This window comes from Brassica rapa, chromosome A08 (genome assembly GCF_000309985.2).
Source record: "Brassica rapa cultivar Chiifu-401-42 chromosome A08, CAAS_Brap_v3.01, whole genome shotgun sequence".
NCBI lineage: Eukaryota > Viridiplantae > Streptophyta > Magnoliopsida > Brassicales > Brassicaceae > Brassica > Brassica rapa.
Genome location: NC_024802.2, coordinates 12,942,315 through 12,957,679, shown reverse-complemented (window position 1 = coordinate 12,957,679; position 15,365 = coordinate 12,942,315). Strand labels below are relative to the sequence as shown.

Here is a 15,365-nt window from a genome sequence, read left to right as displayed (position 1 = left end):
ACGATTTTCGAAACACTTTTTATTATAACTGGTTGGGCTATGGTATGGTTTATTGCCTAACCTCAGAAATGATTTTGGATATTAAATAACAACTTTTTGCACAATATCAAGTTTAAGTTTGCATTCCAAGATTTATAATCCAATTTCACAATAATTGGTAGCACATTTACATCTGGCAAAGGAAGTTTCCTGATCAGGTGAGAGCCGAGTAGTAGTTGTTGATTTTAATTTGAATCAAACTATAAAAGGAAACATGGCATAACTAAAAATTAAAATAATTTATTTTGATACTGATCTTTTTATTATTATTTTTTTAATTTTTTAGAGGATTTGGCCATATATAGTGGTTGCTTTGGTGAACTCCACTCCAACGGTGGTTTGCATGCATCGTATCCATTTCCATCACTACCAAAACCCACGCTTCTCTTTTTGTTTGGCAGTGATAGGTAAATTGCTTTTTAGGTTTCGTATTGTGAACTTTATTTATGCTGCTTTGTGTATAGATATTAAGTCTTTGAATCGAATTTGAATTTGTTTATTTTATTTGAATTTATATCTTTTTAAGTATGTAGCAATAAATCGAGGATGGGTTGGATAGTATATCGCCTTTAACCCTTTAGGGACTGCATGGGAGTGTTCTTCATAGTAACGTAAACTTAATTTGTCACTACAAATTGTAAAATACTATTTTTCTACGTCTTAGAGTAAAATGTAATTAGCATAATAACTTACTTGGAATGAATGCATGTAGATAACTTAAAAATGTAACCAAGGGCTATATACAGTAGATGGAGAGCCACCATGACCTTCCCATATTGATCTCGGGCACAAAAGACTGAGAGAGCACGGTAAACATAACCAGTATGTATCGCTAATAGCCTAATACTAGTAGGGAATAGCAAAATTCACCATTGTAAAAAATTGTTTAGCATTTTGTAAGAAGAAAATGGTCAACCCTTTTGGCAAGGCAAGCTAATTAGGCATCGACAAGAAGCATGATTAACCCCTTCACAACAATTAAAAAAAACAAAAAAAAATATTATAAAAATCAATCAAATTACATTGAATAATGTGAAATAGACCTAACTTATCAATTTGCGACCAAGGATAAGCACCAGACATACACGTAGCGAACTCTTTGATTAGGCCCAAAGAAAAAAAATGAAGGCACCAAAGAGAAAAATCTTGACGTATGGACTTTTTAAAAAGTACAATGCTTTTTGTTTGGCTTTACAAAAAAAATTGATAACTAAATTTAACAATTTGCCTGTGCGAGTGAGTTGTAGATGATAAAAGAAAAGTTAAGAAGCCACAAAAACCAAAGCACAAACGATCGTGAGGTCACACATAACAACATAGCATGATTTGAGCCTCGTGAGGTCCCACAAAGTCACAAGATTTCTTCTATACTCAACAGTCTAAATCCATACAAGAATAGAAAAAACAGTTTTCAAAGAAGAAAAAATAAACTAAATGCATTGGGAATAGCTAGATTAGCAAAACCAACGGACGACTTTTGGGCACTAACGTATTGCGATGATCAGTCCAGTCTGGTTCGTACTGATTCTGGAATTTATTTGTAGGTTTGGTACTAGTTTTGTCTACAACTATATATAAGATAATCTGCGAAATGATTCTGCAAGCTTTTTTGTTTCACTGCCTAAAACCACCGATTACCACTTACTGGACACGGTGATTCCAGTCACCCCATTTTTGAACATGGGATTGGAACCCTTTTTTCTAAATGTCAAGCTAAAGCTCGCGGACCAATTTGCCAAAACGACACATCATTTTACACCAACATGAGGAGGCAAATAAAGAAGGCGTAAAAGCATTGATTCTGAAACACTAATCTTAGGATCATTCGTGAAAGAAGATTTTGTAATATTCCACAAACTAGAAACTATTAAGAATACAAAATAAATTAGGGGAAAATAAAAAAAAAACTAATAGGAAAAAAGAGCTTTAACTTTTGGAAATGGAAGCACAAACACAAAAACACAAAGTCTATTTTACCTTTTAACCCATTCAAGAATCCTCCTTTAGTTTCAGACTTTCAGTGCCCTCTTACTTTGCCTATCTCCCTACTCCTCTGTTTCTTCGCCTTCTCTCACCCTTTCTTCTTCTATCAGGTATAGAATTAATATGAGCATATCCGTCAACATACCTCTCTACTTCTCTTATCTTTCTAGTTTCTCGCAAGCTTGCATGCGCAGACGTTTTAGCTACTTTTTCTTGTTTAATTATGTGTATGGTTGTGTTGTAATAGTGAGAACTAAAATATGTCAAGTGATAATTGAAACTTATAAGATTTTATATGTATGTGTATGAAAGAAAGAGTGAATGGAGCTGTGGACAGAAGCTAGAGCCCTAAAAGCAAGTCTAAGAGGAGAAGCTATAAAGCATCAAGTGATTGTGGCTGAGGATCTAAGCCGAACTTCTTCTGCTGAAGATTTCTCCGTTGAGTGTTTCCTTGATTTCTCAGAAGAAGGTCAAGAAAGAGACGAAGAACAACTTGTCTCCGTTTGTTCTTCACAAGAAGAACAAGAACAAGATTATTGTATCTTTAGTTCACAACCTTGCATCTTTGATCAACTTCCTTCTTTGCCGGTATATTTATTTTTCTTATAATTAAAAGAAACTTAGTTGATTTTTCTGATTTTTAAAATTTATTTTCTGATATTTAGGATGAAGATGTGGAAGAGCTTGAATGGGTATCTCGTGTTGTGGATGACTGTTCATCACCAGAAGTCTCACTTCTCTTCACACAAACCCTCAAAACCAAACCAAGCTTCTCATCTTCAGTTCCGGTTAAACCAAGAACCAAACGGTCTCGGAACAGCTTAACCGGTGACCGAGTGTGGCCACTAGTTTCAACCAATCAACATGCAACAGGAGAGCAGTGTAAGAAGAAGAAACAAGAAACGGCCGTTTTGTTTCAAAGAAGATGCAGCCATTGTGGCACAAACACCACACCTCAATGGAGAACCGGTCCGGCCGGTCCAAAAACCTTATGTAATGCATGTGGTGTGCGGTTTAAGTCCGGTAGGCTCTGCCCAGAGTACAGACCGGCGGATAGTCCGACGTTCTCAAATGAGATCCACTCAAACCTTCATAGGAAGGTTATGGAACTGAGAAAGAGTAAAGAGTTAGGTGAAGAACGAGGAGAAGCTACTACTAAATCAGACCAGGTCAAATTTGGCAGCTAAGTGGTAGAGAAGACTTAGGTAAAATGAAAACCTACTTGTTTTAGCATTATCTCTAGTTTTGTACTATAATTTAATAACTTGTTCCAAAATATGTTAAGCTGTTTTGGAATTAGTGTACTGAAAACGTTGTTTTCTATAAACAAGATTATATATTTTTAATGATGTTAGACCACCACCACTACTACTTCGAATGATTTTGGTCCATGTGAAGTGCTATAGACTTTTTGAAGTATTTGGCAAACTATAAAAGTTAACACTCTGCCAAAATAAATGCAACATTAATGTACTATTCTGAATATTCCACAACATTTTTTTTTTTTGTAATACAAGACAAATAATAGTTATATTTGCATATTTACTGTGTGGCCATAGGTTTTCTGCCTCATGTAAACAGTAACTTATTTCTCCTTTACAAAGAATCAAAGAATAGTTAAGTCTCATAACTTTACTACAAAGCAACACTAACACAAATCGCTTTTGTAAGCATACAATCTTAAAGTTTAGACTGTGGTGACAACATGATTAAACACAATAAAATAGCACATATCATTTACCGACTTAAATCTTCTAGCCACAAGTTCTTAATTATGTATATCATCAACTGCTACATAAAAAAGACTAACACTAGAAGGAATGTACATTTCCATGGACCCTTTGGTCAGTAGTTTCACAAATATATTTTTTATAAACTAGACTCAAGTGAATCTCAATATCAAACGTCAATGCCGTTCCATGTAAAAATGGAGAAGAAAACCACTGAATTCTACAAAATGGTGCTGCTTAGCTTCTTTCAAGTGAATTCTTCTTACAAAACATGGTCTTATGTTTGCAAACGTTGTTAATACTAAACAGGTATGCGTAAAAAATCTAAACTCCACACCAAAAAAATGAGATATTACAAGAATGAAGGAGAGAGAGTAAGCAAAATGAATTACAAAGTCAAAATCAAGCCGCTCATTAGCTCATAGTCACAATAGTGAGTTCAGAATAAAATTTGGTACTTTCTAAAGATTTATTGGACAAGTTCCTAAAGTTTATGACTGAGTCAACAATCCGTTGTAGTCTAGCTGGTCAGGATACTCGGCTCTCACCCGAGAGACCCGGGTTCGAGTCCCGGCAACGGAGTCAATTTTTTTGTCTCCTCCTTTTTCAGTTACTTTACATGTTTATGTTAGCTTCTAAAAGAACATGGTTTTGGTTTGGTTCAGTTCAATGTTCTTTTCAAATCCGTTTCTCAAGGACCGAGTTCTTCTGTTCTCTTTCTGATGGGCTTGTAATTATCATGGGCCTATTTCTTTTTGTAAATGAAGCTCGAATTACAGGCCCATGTGTAAACTCTCCTTTGGGTCCCTCTGCGCCAAAGAGAAGGTTTGTCACTAGTTGAAAATCAGAAATTAGAAGAAGAAAAACAGAGTGAGGAGGAGAGTCGAAAGGAAAGCAATCGGAAGCAGAAAGATGAGCGGAGTTTCAACGGCGGCGTATTTCGCGCGGAGAGCGGCGCAAAAGGAGAGGGTTCGAATCCTCTATCGCCGTGCCCTCAAGGATACTCTGAACTGGGCTGTTCATCGCCACATTTTCTACCGAGACGTATGTTTCTTCTCCTCAGATCTCCGAATCGGATTTGGATTTCGTCTTCCTCTATGTTTTTCGCCGATCTCGCGTATTGGGTTGTTGAATTCGTTGATGTTCGTTCATTTTCAGGCTTCTGATCTGCGGGAGAAGTTCAATGCCAACCAAGACGTGGTATTGTTTCTCTTCTTCATTTCATACTCTTGCCGTTTCGTTGTTGGTTTTGTTAATTGAATTGTTCAGTAATCCTCGGGAAATGTAAGTTTATTGTATGTTGTTTGATCTAATTTGGTAAAGAGAGAGACTTTAGAGTTTAGAGAAATGATTAACCGCTTATGTAAAGTGGGTTTGGACGTTAAATGTGATAAAGCTTGCTTTTTTCTTTGTTATTATGTTGAGTTGGTATCTCCAGTTCATTACTATGTAGAATAAACTCTGCTTTTGCAATGCATTTGCTTATATGATTAAATGTTTCTGTGTCATCCACTTTAATAAAGTGACTTTATAGTTAAACTCTTCTTCCAACTCCTGACTAGATTACAACGTTGGTGATTGCGAATTTACCTTCTGATTCTCACTGCCTTTGTTTCTCATTGTGTCTCCCTTGATTGTGGGTGTATGTTGTAGGAGGATGTTGACAGAATCGACAAACTGATTGCTCATGGTGAAGCCGAATACAACAAATGGCGACACCCTGATCCTTATATCGGTAAGCAACCATGATGGTAGATTTGATAGGTTTGTACAAGTTCCTCTCAGGTTAGAGAATTGGATTTCTAGCTTACTTTTTTAATTTTATTTTGTAGTTCCATGGGCTCCTGGTGGCTCAAAGTTCTGTAGAAACCCTACTCCGCCTGCTGGGGTAATCTTTCTTCTCAACACTTATTGCTTCCATGGTCTCACTTTCCTATTCTCAAAGTACTCATCTTCTTTTGTCACTGGTGCAGATTGAGATTGTGTACAACTATGGTCAAGAAGACAACCCATAAATCTAATTTTCATACCCCCATCAATAAAGTAAGTTGGATGGTTATCAGATGCTCTCATTCTTTTCGTTTCAGTCTCATAAATGTCCCCCTTCAATGGAACCACTACGCATGTTAAGTTTCAATGGTGTTTGTTATCTACTGCAGAATTGAAGCATCTTGTGGCTATGGTTCAGAATATAAACTCAAGGCTTTCAAGGTTGAAACTTTGAGGGACCATTTCTATTTTTTCGTTCACTATTGTTTCAACTTGTTAGTCAATGGATGTTCTGGCTTTCAAACCCTATGAGGAAAACAGGAAATTGTCTGTGTTTTTTTCTGTCTACTTTGACCACATATCTACCAGCGTTTTATAAATGTGTCCGTTTGCTAACAAAAACGCGATTCCTAACCCAAAAGAGTAAGTGAATTCGATGTGTTTTATTCATATCCTAAAAAAGAATAAGGTGATGATTGTTTCACTAGTTTTTGGTTTTAGTTTCTGGCTTTTAGATTTTAGTTTTTGATTTTAGTTTTTAGTTTTAGTTTTTAGATTTTGATTTTGATTTTCGTTTTTAGTTTTTGGTTTTTAGTTTTAGTTTTTGGTTTTTGATTTGTGTATTTTAGGTTAAAATTTATTTTTCGAAATTACTGTTTTGTTTTTATAAAATGAGATGATTTATTTTAAGACAATACAAAAAAAATACTAATAAAATTATTGAAATTTATATTAAAATGTAGAAAATATCAATAAAATTTTAAAATTATCATTAAAATATATCAAAATACTATGACTGAGAAAATCTAAAAAGATTCAACACAAAATGGTTTTCAGAGTTTTTATTTTTAGTTATTAGTTTTTAGATTTTTATTTTTATATTTATGTTTAATTTGATTTTGATTTTTTTTTTGAATTATTTTTCAGTTTTATGAATTTTATAGCAATAAAATAAATCATAAATAAAATATGTAAAAGTTTATATTTTATTATTAAAATGTATTAAAATATTATGTCTGTTATTTGAAAAATATATTAAATTTTTTTTTAATTATTGAATTTTTGTAAAAAAGAAATATTTTCCTACTGATTAAAATTTTTAATATAAAAATAATACAATAAAATACGTAAGAAAAGAGTGTAGAGTTTAACAAACATATACATCTAAGTAGTGTTAATATATTGTATTTATATATTTACCAAAAAGTAGTAATCGTGCATATCTTCAAAAGCCAACAAAACAAGAATTTTGGTTTTTCTTTGAAAAGTTAGTTAAACATCTAAAATCTAGTTTTCCTATTTTCTAGGAAATCTACTTTGTTAAAATCTTGATTGGCAATAATATAAGTTTTAGTTTTCCTAAATTGTAGAGAATCACTTTTTTTAGAAATCTTGATTGGACAAAAATGTAGATTTTGAAAAACAAAAACCAAAAACCAATGTAGAAACTGCAAACAATCAACACCTAAATGTGAATTCATAGTTGTACTGTAAAATTATTTGAATTTTATACCCAAATGCCAGGCATAATAAAGCAGTTGCATCTGTTTATATATTCTTAGACGATTTATATATGGCAGTTGAATCCCTTATAATCTTAAGAACTATTGTTTCTTACTAAACATTTAAACACTAGAAAAAAAATCAAAAACACAAAAGCCGTCCTTTCAAAATATAATGATTTTTGTTTGTGTCAACTGTTACAGTGCCTTGAGTTGCATTTGTGCACAATTGATGAAAAAAAAAAGAAGAGAATTAGGGCCTATTTGGCTGGCTTATATAAGGCTCGTACACAAGCTATTCCACAGCCATGTGGTCTTTGCAGAAGAAACAAATGAGTCTGAAGCATTTGGAGGATGTGCTAGAAGAACATTTTTGTTTCGATCCCTTTGCCATTTGCTAAGATAAGAACAGAAAGAATCGTCACGGGATATGAAGATTAAATTAGATGTGTCTGAATTATATGCCCAATCCAATAATCCGCGGAAAATACGCGAACTAGAACTTCCTGTATCAGAACATAAAAAGACGTTAGATAAAGATGATACACACAAATCAAGATATGATCCAAATTTTAATGAAAACGAGATGATAATTAAGAAGATTAACTGGAGTTCACATGGACGTGATTAAGAACAACTCCAGTGGAAGAGAGAGCTTTTTTGACCGAAGGAGGAATGTGATTCATGTTTCCATACGCAGAGATAGAGATTGGACCAAGGTAGTTCAACTTACTCAAAGCCAAGCTTATCTTCTGAGAGATCTCTTCAGCTTTGCAGCCATTGGGAATCGGACAGTTCTCAATGTCCCAACAAACCCACGTTGCAGCCTCCTCAGCTTTAGCCTCCGCCATCTCCATAACTAACTAGTGAATAGATTAAACACAAAAATAAAAAATCAAAGAATAAATTAGAAAATCAAAAATCTTTAGGGAAAATAACCAATTAATAAGCAAATGATCGCGAATTAAAACCCCTACAGATAACATGGACAAGAGATAAGACATAAGTCCTCAATGTTTCTTGTATAACCTAAACCCTAAGTTCTGAAATCCATCAAAACCGTCCAATGACAGTATTGAAAAACATGAGGAGAGATCAGTGACCAGAAGATAACTCACAGTTGCAGAGAGATCACAGGGACGAGAGAAGCTGACGTAAGTCCTCAATGTTTCCAAGGGTTTAACTTTTAAGGTTTTTTATTTCCATGTTTTAGGGTTTTTGTGAGTGAAATAATTGAAAGTATTCGCACCGCCACATGTTTTTCCATAAGTATAGTCGGTGGCCTGGCCCTTCTTTTAAAACGGGCCACCCAAACTAGAACCATATGATCGCGCGCTTGTGGAATCCTAAGTGGCCGAAACCCTAACCTAGGCTTAAACAGTTTAAGTTAAAACTTATTTAAAATTATATACGCATCTCTCTCTCAGCCAGATGCGCAGAATTCAAACGATCATGAAGGGAAGAAAACATTAGGATTCCATCCCGACTGATCTCATTCCAGAGATACTCTCAAGATTGCCTGGAAAGTCAATAGCAAGGTTTCGTTGCGTGTCAAAGCTATGGCTATCCATACTTACCCGTCCACGTCTTTTATTCGCACTCGAACGAGCCAACGAGGAGATGCTCTTCTTCTCATCGCCTCATCCTCAGAATCCATATGACAAGTCTTCTCCTGCTGATTTTCTCATCAAGTTCGTATGCCCAGAACTTCGTGCGTTTACTTCTGGTTTGATCTATTTATGCGCTAATAAGCGTGTGATATACAATTTAAGCACAGGAGAGTATGTGAATTTACCTGACCTGAAGAGATACAGAAAGTCCAATAGCTTTTTAGGGTATGATCCACTTAACAAGCAATTCAAAGTATTGTACATGGCTTATCTAAGTGGTCCTGATGATCATAGAATTCTGACGTTAGGACCAAGTAAAGAGAAGAAGTGGAGGAAGATCAAATGTCGGTTAACACATCAGCCTTTGCATGATCAGGTACGCATCAATGGGATATGCATCAGTGGGGTTTTGTATTACATAGGTAAAGCCTATGGTTACACAGCTGAGGAGAGGCATTACATGATAATTTGCTTTGATGTTAGGTCTGAGAAGTTCAAGTTTGTTGAAGCAGAATGCTTTGGTGATCCAAAAGCTACTAAACTGATTAACTATAAGGGTAAATTAGGTGGGATAGACTTGACATATAATGACTCTGATGCCATTGAGTTGTGTATGTGGATTCTAGAGGATGTTGAGAGAAAAGAATGGTCGAAATATGTCTACACTTTGCCTGTGAACAATATCCGCAATGTTTTCGTTGTTGGGGTGATTACTACAGGTGAGATTGTTCTTTCAGAGAAGTTTACATCTACACCGTTTTGTGTTTTCTACTTCAGTCCCGAAAGAAACACTCTCCAAAGAGTTGAAATCCGAGGGGTTGGAGAATACCATGAAGCTTTTGAGACTGAATGCACAGTTCGAGCCTTTGTAGACTATGTAGTTGATTCTAAGTTTATAGCATAAGAGTCTAGCTAGTTATGGCTATGAATGTGTCTTCTCAATCATAGGTTCCGTGTGAGTTTTATCACTTTGTTGGCTTTTCATTTTTTTTGTTTACCGGTTTATACCACCTTATTTGAGAACTATTGATGTTTTTTTAATAATAAAGTTTAAACGTTTGGGATTGGCTTTTGCTTTAACCGTTCGTTAGAAAATACACTCATGCACACACATTTTAATAATAAATCACTAGATTCAAAACATTAAGAAATGATTGTTAAGAGACAAGTAATGTGTATTTTGTGTCACACACACACTCTCTCTCTTCTTTTGAAAGATGGGGAGAGAAAGAGGGAGATTAACAATGAACACAATGCATGCTTACGACGAGCTGCAAGTCATCAAGAAACTCACTTCAGCAGGAAAGAGGAGAGCTTACGGTATTAACACTCTCAACTGTTTATCCCAGTTTCTTCACCAATGGATCTTTCCAAAGTATATCTGAATCATCAATCATCATCATTGGTTTTATTTAGAGAAATTATAAGAACAGAGATAGATCATGAGATGCTGAAATGGAAACCATATAAAATTACTTGAGATAACTAAGCAACTTGTGTTTTATAACATAAGAAGTTTCATACTCAACAATCGGTTTAGCTGCAATACATTTGGGTTTTGTCTATGTAACATGATATTTTGTTATAATCCAATATTTTGCAGTGTGCAGTTGTGAGAAGTATAATAATGTGCTATGTTATTGTTATCTTCTCTATAAGATATGGTGATAAATGAATGCATCTCAATGTATGATCTCATTCACATTATCAGACTGATGTAACACTTTACATTTCTTGTAGCGTGATGTATGTTACATTAATATTCTTCTCTAAATCTAGCTCAATCTTCATGTGCGTGATTGATCTTTCTATCTCACGTTCATCGTCCGGCTTGCTTGTTCTTTTTATAGCTAGTTGATATTGTGTTGAATAAATCATGTAAAATTTATTTAATAGGGGACAACAATCATTTTTTCTTTCTTATTCTTCCGTCTCACTCTCTCTTTAGAAAAAAAATATATAATTCCAGTTTTTGTATTTTGAAGTATGATTCCAATTTATATATCAACCATGATATGTTTTCTAATATATATGAACAAGAACAAACCAAAAAAGTGACACGACACGTTCATGTACAAATTGATAACATGAACCATATAGGATACTACGCCATCTTCGTAAAGGTTTTTTTTTTGAACCACTTAAATTTGATTCCTTCTTATCTTATATTATTGGATTGTTATATGCTTTTTTTTGCATGATCGCTAACAACCTGACAGCTAGAACGAAGACAACACACTATCTTGAATATGCATTTTTGTCCAAAGTTTCCTCCACGTAAAAAGGAAAATATGTCCAAGCCGTGTTCTAAAATATAAAGAAAAATACAATACAAACGTGAGCCACATAATATTCAACCGCTTCCCAAAGCCTAATCAATAAAGAAGTAAGTCAATAACAACAAATACATGTCAGTGTCTAGCATATCTAACATGTGACTGTTGTCTTGCTCTCTTTGCCAACAACCATATCGTCCACGACGGCGTTCCAGTCTTCAAGATGCGGCCTGACCTAAGGCCTAAGATAATGAAGGGCTACTTGTAGCATTGCATACAATTCATCGGTTTGAAAGAGACACGTAAAAATCTAGTGGTAGACAAGAAGACCAAGTTGTTCATCGTTTGAACTTGAAAAAAAAAAGTTCTTATAATGGTCTTTTATTTTTATAAAAAAATGAAATAACATACAAAGATCCGAATTTCACAAGAGTGATTTTATCATTCCGATCCTCAAATTAAAACCTGAAACAAAGATGGACCTCACCATATGATTATTATTTTAAAAGTTATTAAAAGAAACTAAGAAATCGTACAATGACGATTTATGATAACATGCAACAACAAACCAGACGGACGGACTACCTTTGTCACGCGGAAAGGTAGTCGAAGCCGTCTTCGTCGCTGTAATAAAAGCCAAGGTTACTAATCGCAGCTGAAAGAGAGTTACTCATAGATGCCGGCTCAGTCGCGAGATACGGCATGTTGTTGAAGGAACGATCAAGACAAGCCACAACGTTGTTCAATTCCTCATCATCTTCATCTTCGCCACCACCTTTGGTATGCATCAGCTTCTCTGCTCTGTGCTTTAGACTCTGAAACATTATCTCAGGCTCATGCTGCACCGCTCGGAGAACATCCGCAGATGACTGACCAGGCATGGCTCGGGTCACTGCAAAGCTATGCGGTCCATCGCTCTGAGACACCCTGACAACGCTTGGCCCGCCAAACAAATTGTGAACTCCACCTAGCGCCTCCTCATACGCCCCTCCAAGGAACATACCCAAAAAGTACCTTCCTCCTCCACCGTCTAGCTCATGCAACGGCAAGCTGGACTCTCCGCCTATGAACTTATCAATCTTCCCATCGCTGTCACACGTCAAATCCGACAAGACCCCGCGAGTCCCTGGCCTTTGGTCGAGCTTATGGATAGGAACTATAGGAAACAGCTGATCAATCCCCCAGAGGTCAGGAATCGAAGTGAAAACCGAAAGGTTGATATTGTAAGTCTGAACCGGATCAGACGCGCCTATAGCCTTCAACACCCACTCGCATAACCCATCAACAGAAGCCAACTGCTCGATGCTCAAAACACCTTCCTTGAAACCGTCAACACATCTCTGCTTCAGCTTGTCCACGTAAAGGAGGCAGCTTTCTTGGTCCCCACGCATCACAGCAGCGTATAGATCCTCGTAATCAACTCTCGCCTCGTCACATTCAAGCAGAAACTGAATATCATCGTGGTTCACCTGATGAGCCTCCTGAGCCATTGGTTTAGCCGCGGAAACAGCCTCGAAGATCAACACGGAGTGATGAGAGACGATCGCTCTTCCGCTCTCGCTGCATATCACAGGATGCTTCACGGATCTCCGGTCGCATACAGACCGAACAGAAGCCACAACAGCTTCAGCATACTCCTCGAGAGTATAACCAACAGAGAGATCAGAGTCTCCAGACTTAGACCCGTCGTAATCAATCCCCAAACCGCCACCAACATCAATAACCTTCATACCCGCACCGAGACGCACGAGCTCGCAGTAAAGCTGAGCAGCTTCCCCAACACCGTCAGAGAGCAAACCCGTCGATGGAATCTGCGACCCAATGTGGAAATGCAGAAGCTGGAGACAATCAAGCATACAACTTTCCCTAAGCTTCCTCACAACACGAACAATCTGAGTACTAGTCAAACCAAACTTGCCCTTCTCACCAGACGTTGATCCGAAATGACCAGAGTGTTTGGTCCTCAGCTTAGCTCGTAACCCAATCACAGGCCTCACGTTCATCTTCCGACTCAGATCAATAACCAAATCAAGCTCTTCCTCTTGCTCAAGCACAATCACAGTGTTCAACGCAAGCTTCCTCCCGAGCAGAGCCAAAGATATATACTCAACGTCTTTAAAACCGTTACACACAAGAAAAGCCTCGCGGTTACCTTTAACCAAACAGCTCATAGCGAGGAGAATCTCCGGTTTAGACCCAGCTTCCAAACCGAACCGGAAACCAGATCCGAATTTCACAATATCCTCCACCACGAACCGGTCTTGGTTGCACTTAACCGGATACACGCCCTGGTAATGAGAACCGTACCCCTGGCTCTGAACCGCGAAATCGAACGCGGACTGGAGACACTCGAGCCGGTTTTTTAAAACGTCGGGGAACCGGACGATAACCGGGAGCTGCAATCCCAAACCGCCTAACGGCTTAGGATCCGTTACCTTCTTAACAACTTTCAAGAGATCGATGTCTTGGTGAGGCAAAGTGTTGGATCCGTGAGGACGGATGGAGATGTTGCCGGAGGTGTTGGCGGTGAAGTAGGGAGCTCCCCATCCGTCGATGCGGTAAAGAGCGGCGGAGAGGGAGGAGTTCCAACGGCAAGAGGCGTCGGAAAGAAGGGACGGCGGCGGAGGGGGGAAGGCGGTGGTATCGACGCAAGCTAGAGCAGGCATCACGACGGAGAACAAAAAAAACTATTGAATCTGGGAATTTGTAAAGGTAGGGGCTTGAAAACCGCCGAGGCCGGAGCCTCGGCTATCCCCTCAGAAGAAGGGGGAAGATGGATCTGTCTCCGCCGTGAAACCCACCTCTTGCGCCCCGACCCGATGCCAGAATCTCCACGGTGAATGTTTCAGGTGAAAACTTGAAAATTAAAGGAAAGAAAAAAAGGGAAATCAAGAACGAGTTTTATTCCCTTATCATGCAGAGATCCGGGTTTTGAGGAGGAGGAAGAGAATGTGAGGTTTCTCGGGAGAATGCGTAAGAAAATAGAGATTGATGAAAGGGAGGCGTGAGATTGATGAAGGGAGCTTGCTCTTGTTTATATAGGTGGAGGAGGAGGAGGTTACGAAGGAAGGAGGCAAGTGGGCCGTAGGGCCCATTATGATATCAGCTTTAAAAACTTTTCATGTTTTTCAACGCCTTTTTATTACTTTTACACCGCATAAAAGAAAGAAAAAAACGAAGAATAATCTTATTCTTGATTAGTTTCCTATGCCATAGATTCGGTTTAGCAATTTGTCATCAAAATATATTCCAGGTCTAAAAATACCATAATTTGGGGAATTTTTCAAAATAAATGAAAAGGAAATTATCATTTTATAAGAATATGTATCTTACTCATTTATGTTAGAGTTATTCTTTTTTCGACATGTGGACTGAAATTCATACGTGTGTTAAATTGAAAAAGAAAGTAAATGGTTTCCTGTTCTATTGGTCTATATTTTTTTGACATTACCTGGCAACGTTTAGTTTTCTAAATATATTTCCTCTACACTTGGCATCACATGTTTCCTTTTCCAAATTCTGCATTTTGAGATATAAATATAAAATTCTTGATAAAATATATAAATATAAATTATTTTGTGAAAATCCTTAATTCTGATAGTTTGATTAAGAGTTTATTAATGTTTTTATATTATACGGTTTGTAGTAAAAATTTCGAAGAATGTAAGTTATGCATATTATAGAGAAAATAGTTACAAAATATTACAGCATGTTATAAGAAATGTCAATGTTCTGAAGATCGCTAGGAGGTAACTACGTTTTATAGAAAGATTAGTGATTAGGCGAATTATCTGGGGCCTAGCCGAAACCTAATCGTTAGCAAATTATTGATTTATTTTATCTATATTATACATTTCTATGACATATTTTAGTTTTTAAGTTTAATTATGAAATTATTGTGATGAATAAAAATTAGATATACAAATAAAAAAAATTAGACAAATTTGTATATTTATAATAATATTATTGTTTAATTTAATATATTTAGAAAAAAATTATATCAATTTTAATCGATTTAGAAAGTTTAAACCAATTTTAATCATATAAATAAGTATAAATCAGATTTTTTTTAAATCGATTGGATATAATCGAGTTACCGCTTAGGCGCCGTCTAGACCAACTTTTAGAACCTTGAAAAATACCGTCAGGCGTGGTGGATAAGACATATAAAATTGTCAATTTTAGAATCATCTACCATTTTATAGATTGTAATAGCTAGACATTAAAAAAATAATT

The 15,365-nt window shown here is 36.5% G+C and overlaps 5 protein-coding genes and 1 non-coding gene across 7 annotated transcripts; 4 read left to right on the top strand and 2 right to left on the bottom strand.

The window, feature by feature from the left end:
* The first annotated feature begins 240 nt into the window (after nt 1–240).
* Nucleotides 241–3,387, top strand: LOC103834397 (GATA transcription factor 3). 2 transcript variants are annotated; one of them, XM_009110464.3, is made up of 3 exons: nt 241–2,132; nt 2,339–2,610; nt 2,688–3,387. In XM_009110464.3, exons 2-3 carry the CDS (start codon nt 2,344–2,346, stop codon nt 3,207–3,209), a joined length of 789 nt encoding a protein of 262 aa, XP_009108712.1. In that variant the 5' UTR covers nt 241–2,132; nt 2,339–2,343; the 3' UTR covers nt 3,210–3,387. The 2 variants fall into 2 exon arrangements, with proteins under 2 accessions (XP_009108712.1, XP_009108711.1); XM_009110463.3 differs by having other exon boundaries at nt 250–2,132; nt 2,335–2,610.
* Nucleotides 3,388–4,261: 874 nt separating this feature from the next.
* TRNAE-CUC lies at nt 4,262–4,334 on the top strand. The gene has a single exon. It is a non-coding gene; the product is annotated as a tRNA-Glu (tRNA).
* Nucleotides 4,335–4,555: 221 nt separating this feature from the next.
* Nucleotides 4,556–6,137, top strand: LOC103834396 (NADH dehydrogenase [ubiquinone] 1 beta subcomplex subunit 9). Its single transcript, XM_009110462.3, has 6 exons — nt 4,556–4,796; nt 4,911–4,952; nt 5,406–5,487; nt 5,585–5,640; nt 5,726–5,795; nt 5,912–6,137. The coding sequence occupies exons 1-5, from the start codon at nt 4,665–4,667 to the stop codon at nt 5,765–5,767; spliced, it is 354 nt and encodes a 117-aa protein (XP_009108710.1). The 5' UTR covers nt 4,556–4,664; the 3' UTR covers nt 5,768–5,795; nt 5,912–6,137.
* On the bottom strand, nt 6,014–8,153 carry LOC103834395. Its single transcript, XM_033276319.1, has 2 exons — nt 7,851–8,153; nt 6,014–7,749 (listed from the first exon to the last, which is right to left on the bottom strand). The coding sequence occupies exons 1-2, from the start codon at nt 8,098–8,100 to the stop codon at nt 7,517–7,519; spliced, it is 483 nt and encodes a 160-aa protein (XP_033132210.1). The 5' UTR covers nt 8,101–8,153; the 3' UTR covers nt 6,014–7,516.
* Nucleotides 8,154–8,802: 649 nt separating this feature from the next.
* LOC103834528 (putative F-box protein At1g30925) lies at nt 8,803–11,747 on the top strand. Its single transcript, XM_033276318.1, has one exon. It carries the CDS (start codon nt 8,864–8,866, stop codon nt 9,755–9,757), a length of 894 nt encoding a protein of 297 aa, XP_033132209.1. The 5' UTR covers nt 8,803–8,863; the 3' UTR covers nt 9,758–11,747.
* On the bottom strand, nt 11,489–14,156 carry LOC103834394 (arginine decarboxylase 2). Its single transcript, XM_033276315.1, has 2 exons — nt 11,715–14,156; nt 11,489–11,594 (listed from the first exon to the last, which is right to left on the bottom strand). The coding sequence occupies exon 1, from the start codon at nt 13,793–13,795 to the stop codon at nt 11,720–11,722; it is 2,076 nt and encodes a 691-aa protein (XP_033132206.1). The 5' UTR covers nt 13,796–14,156; the 3' UTR covers nt 11,489–11,594; nt 11,715–11,719.
* Nucleotides 14,157–15,365: the final 1,209 nt, after the last annotated feature.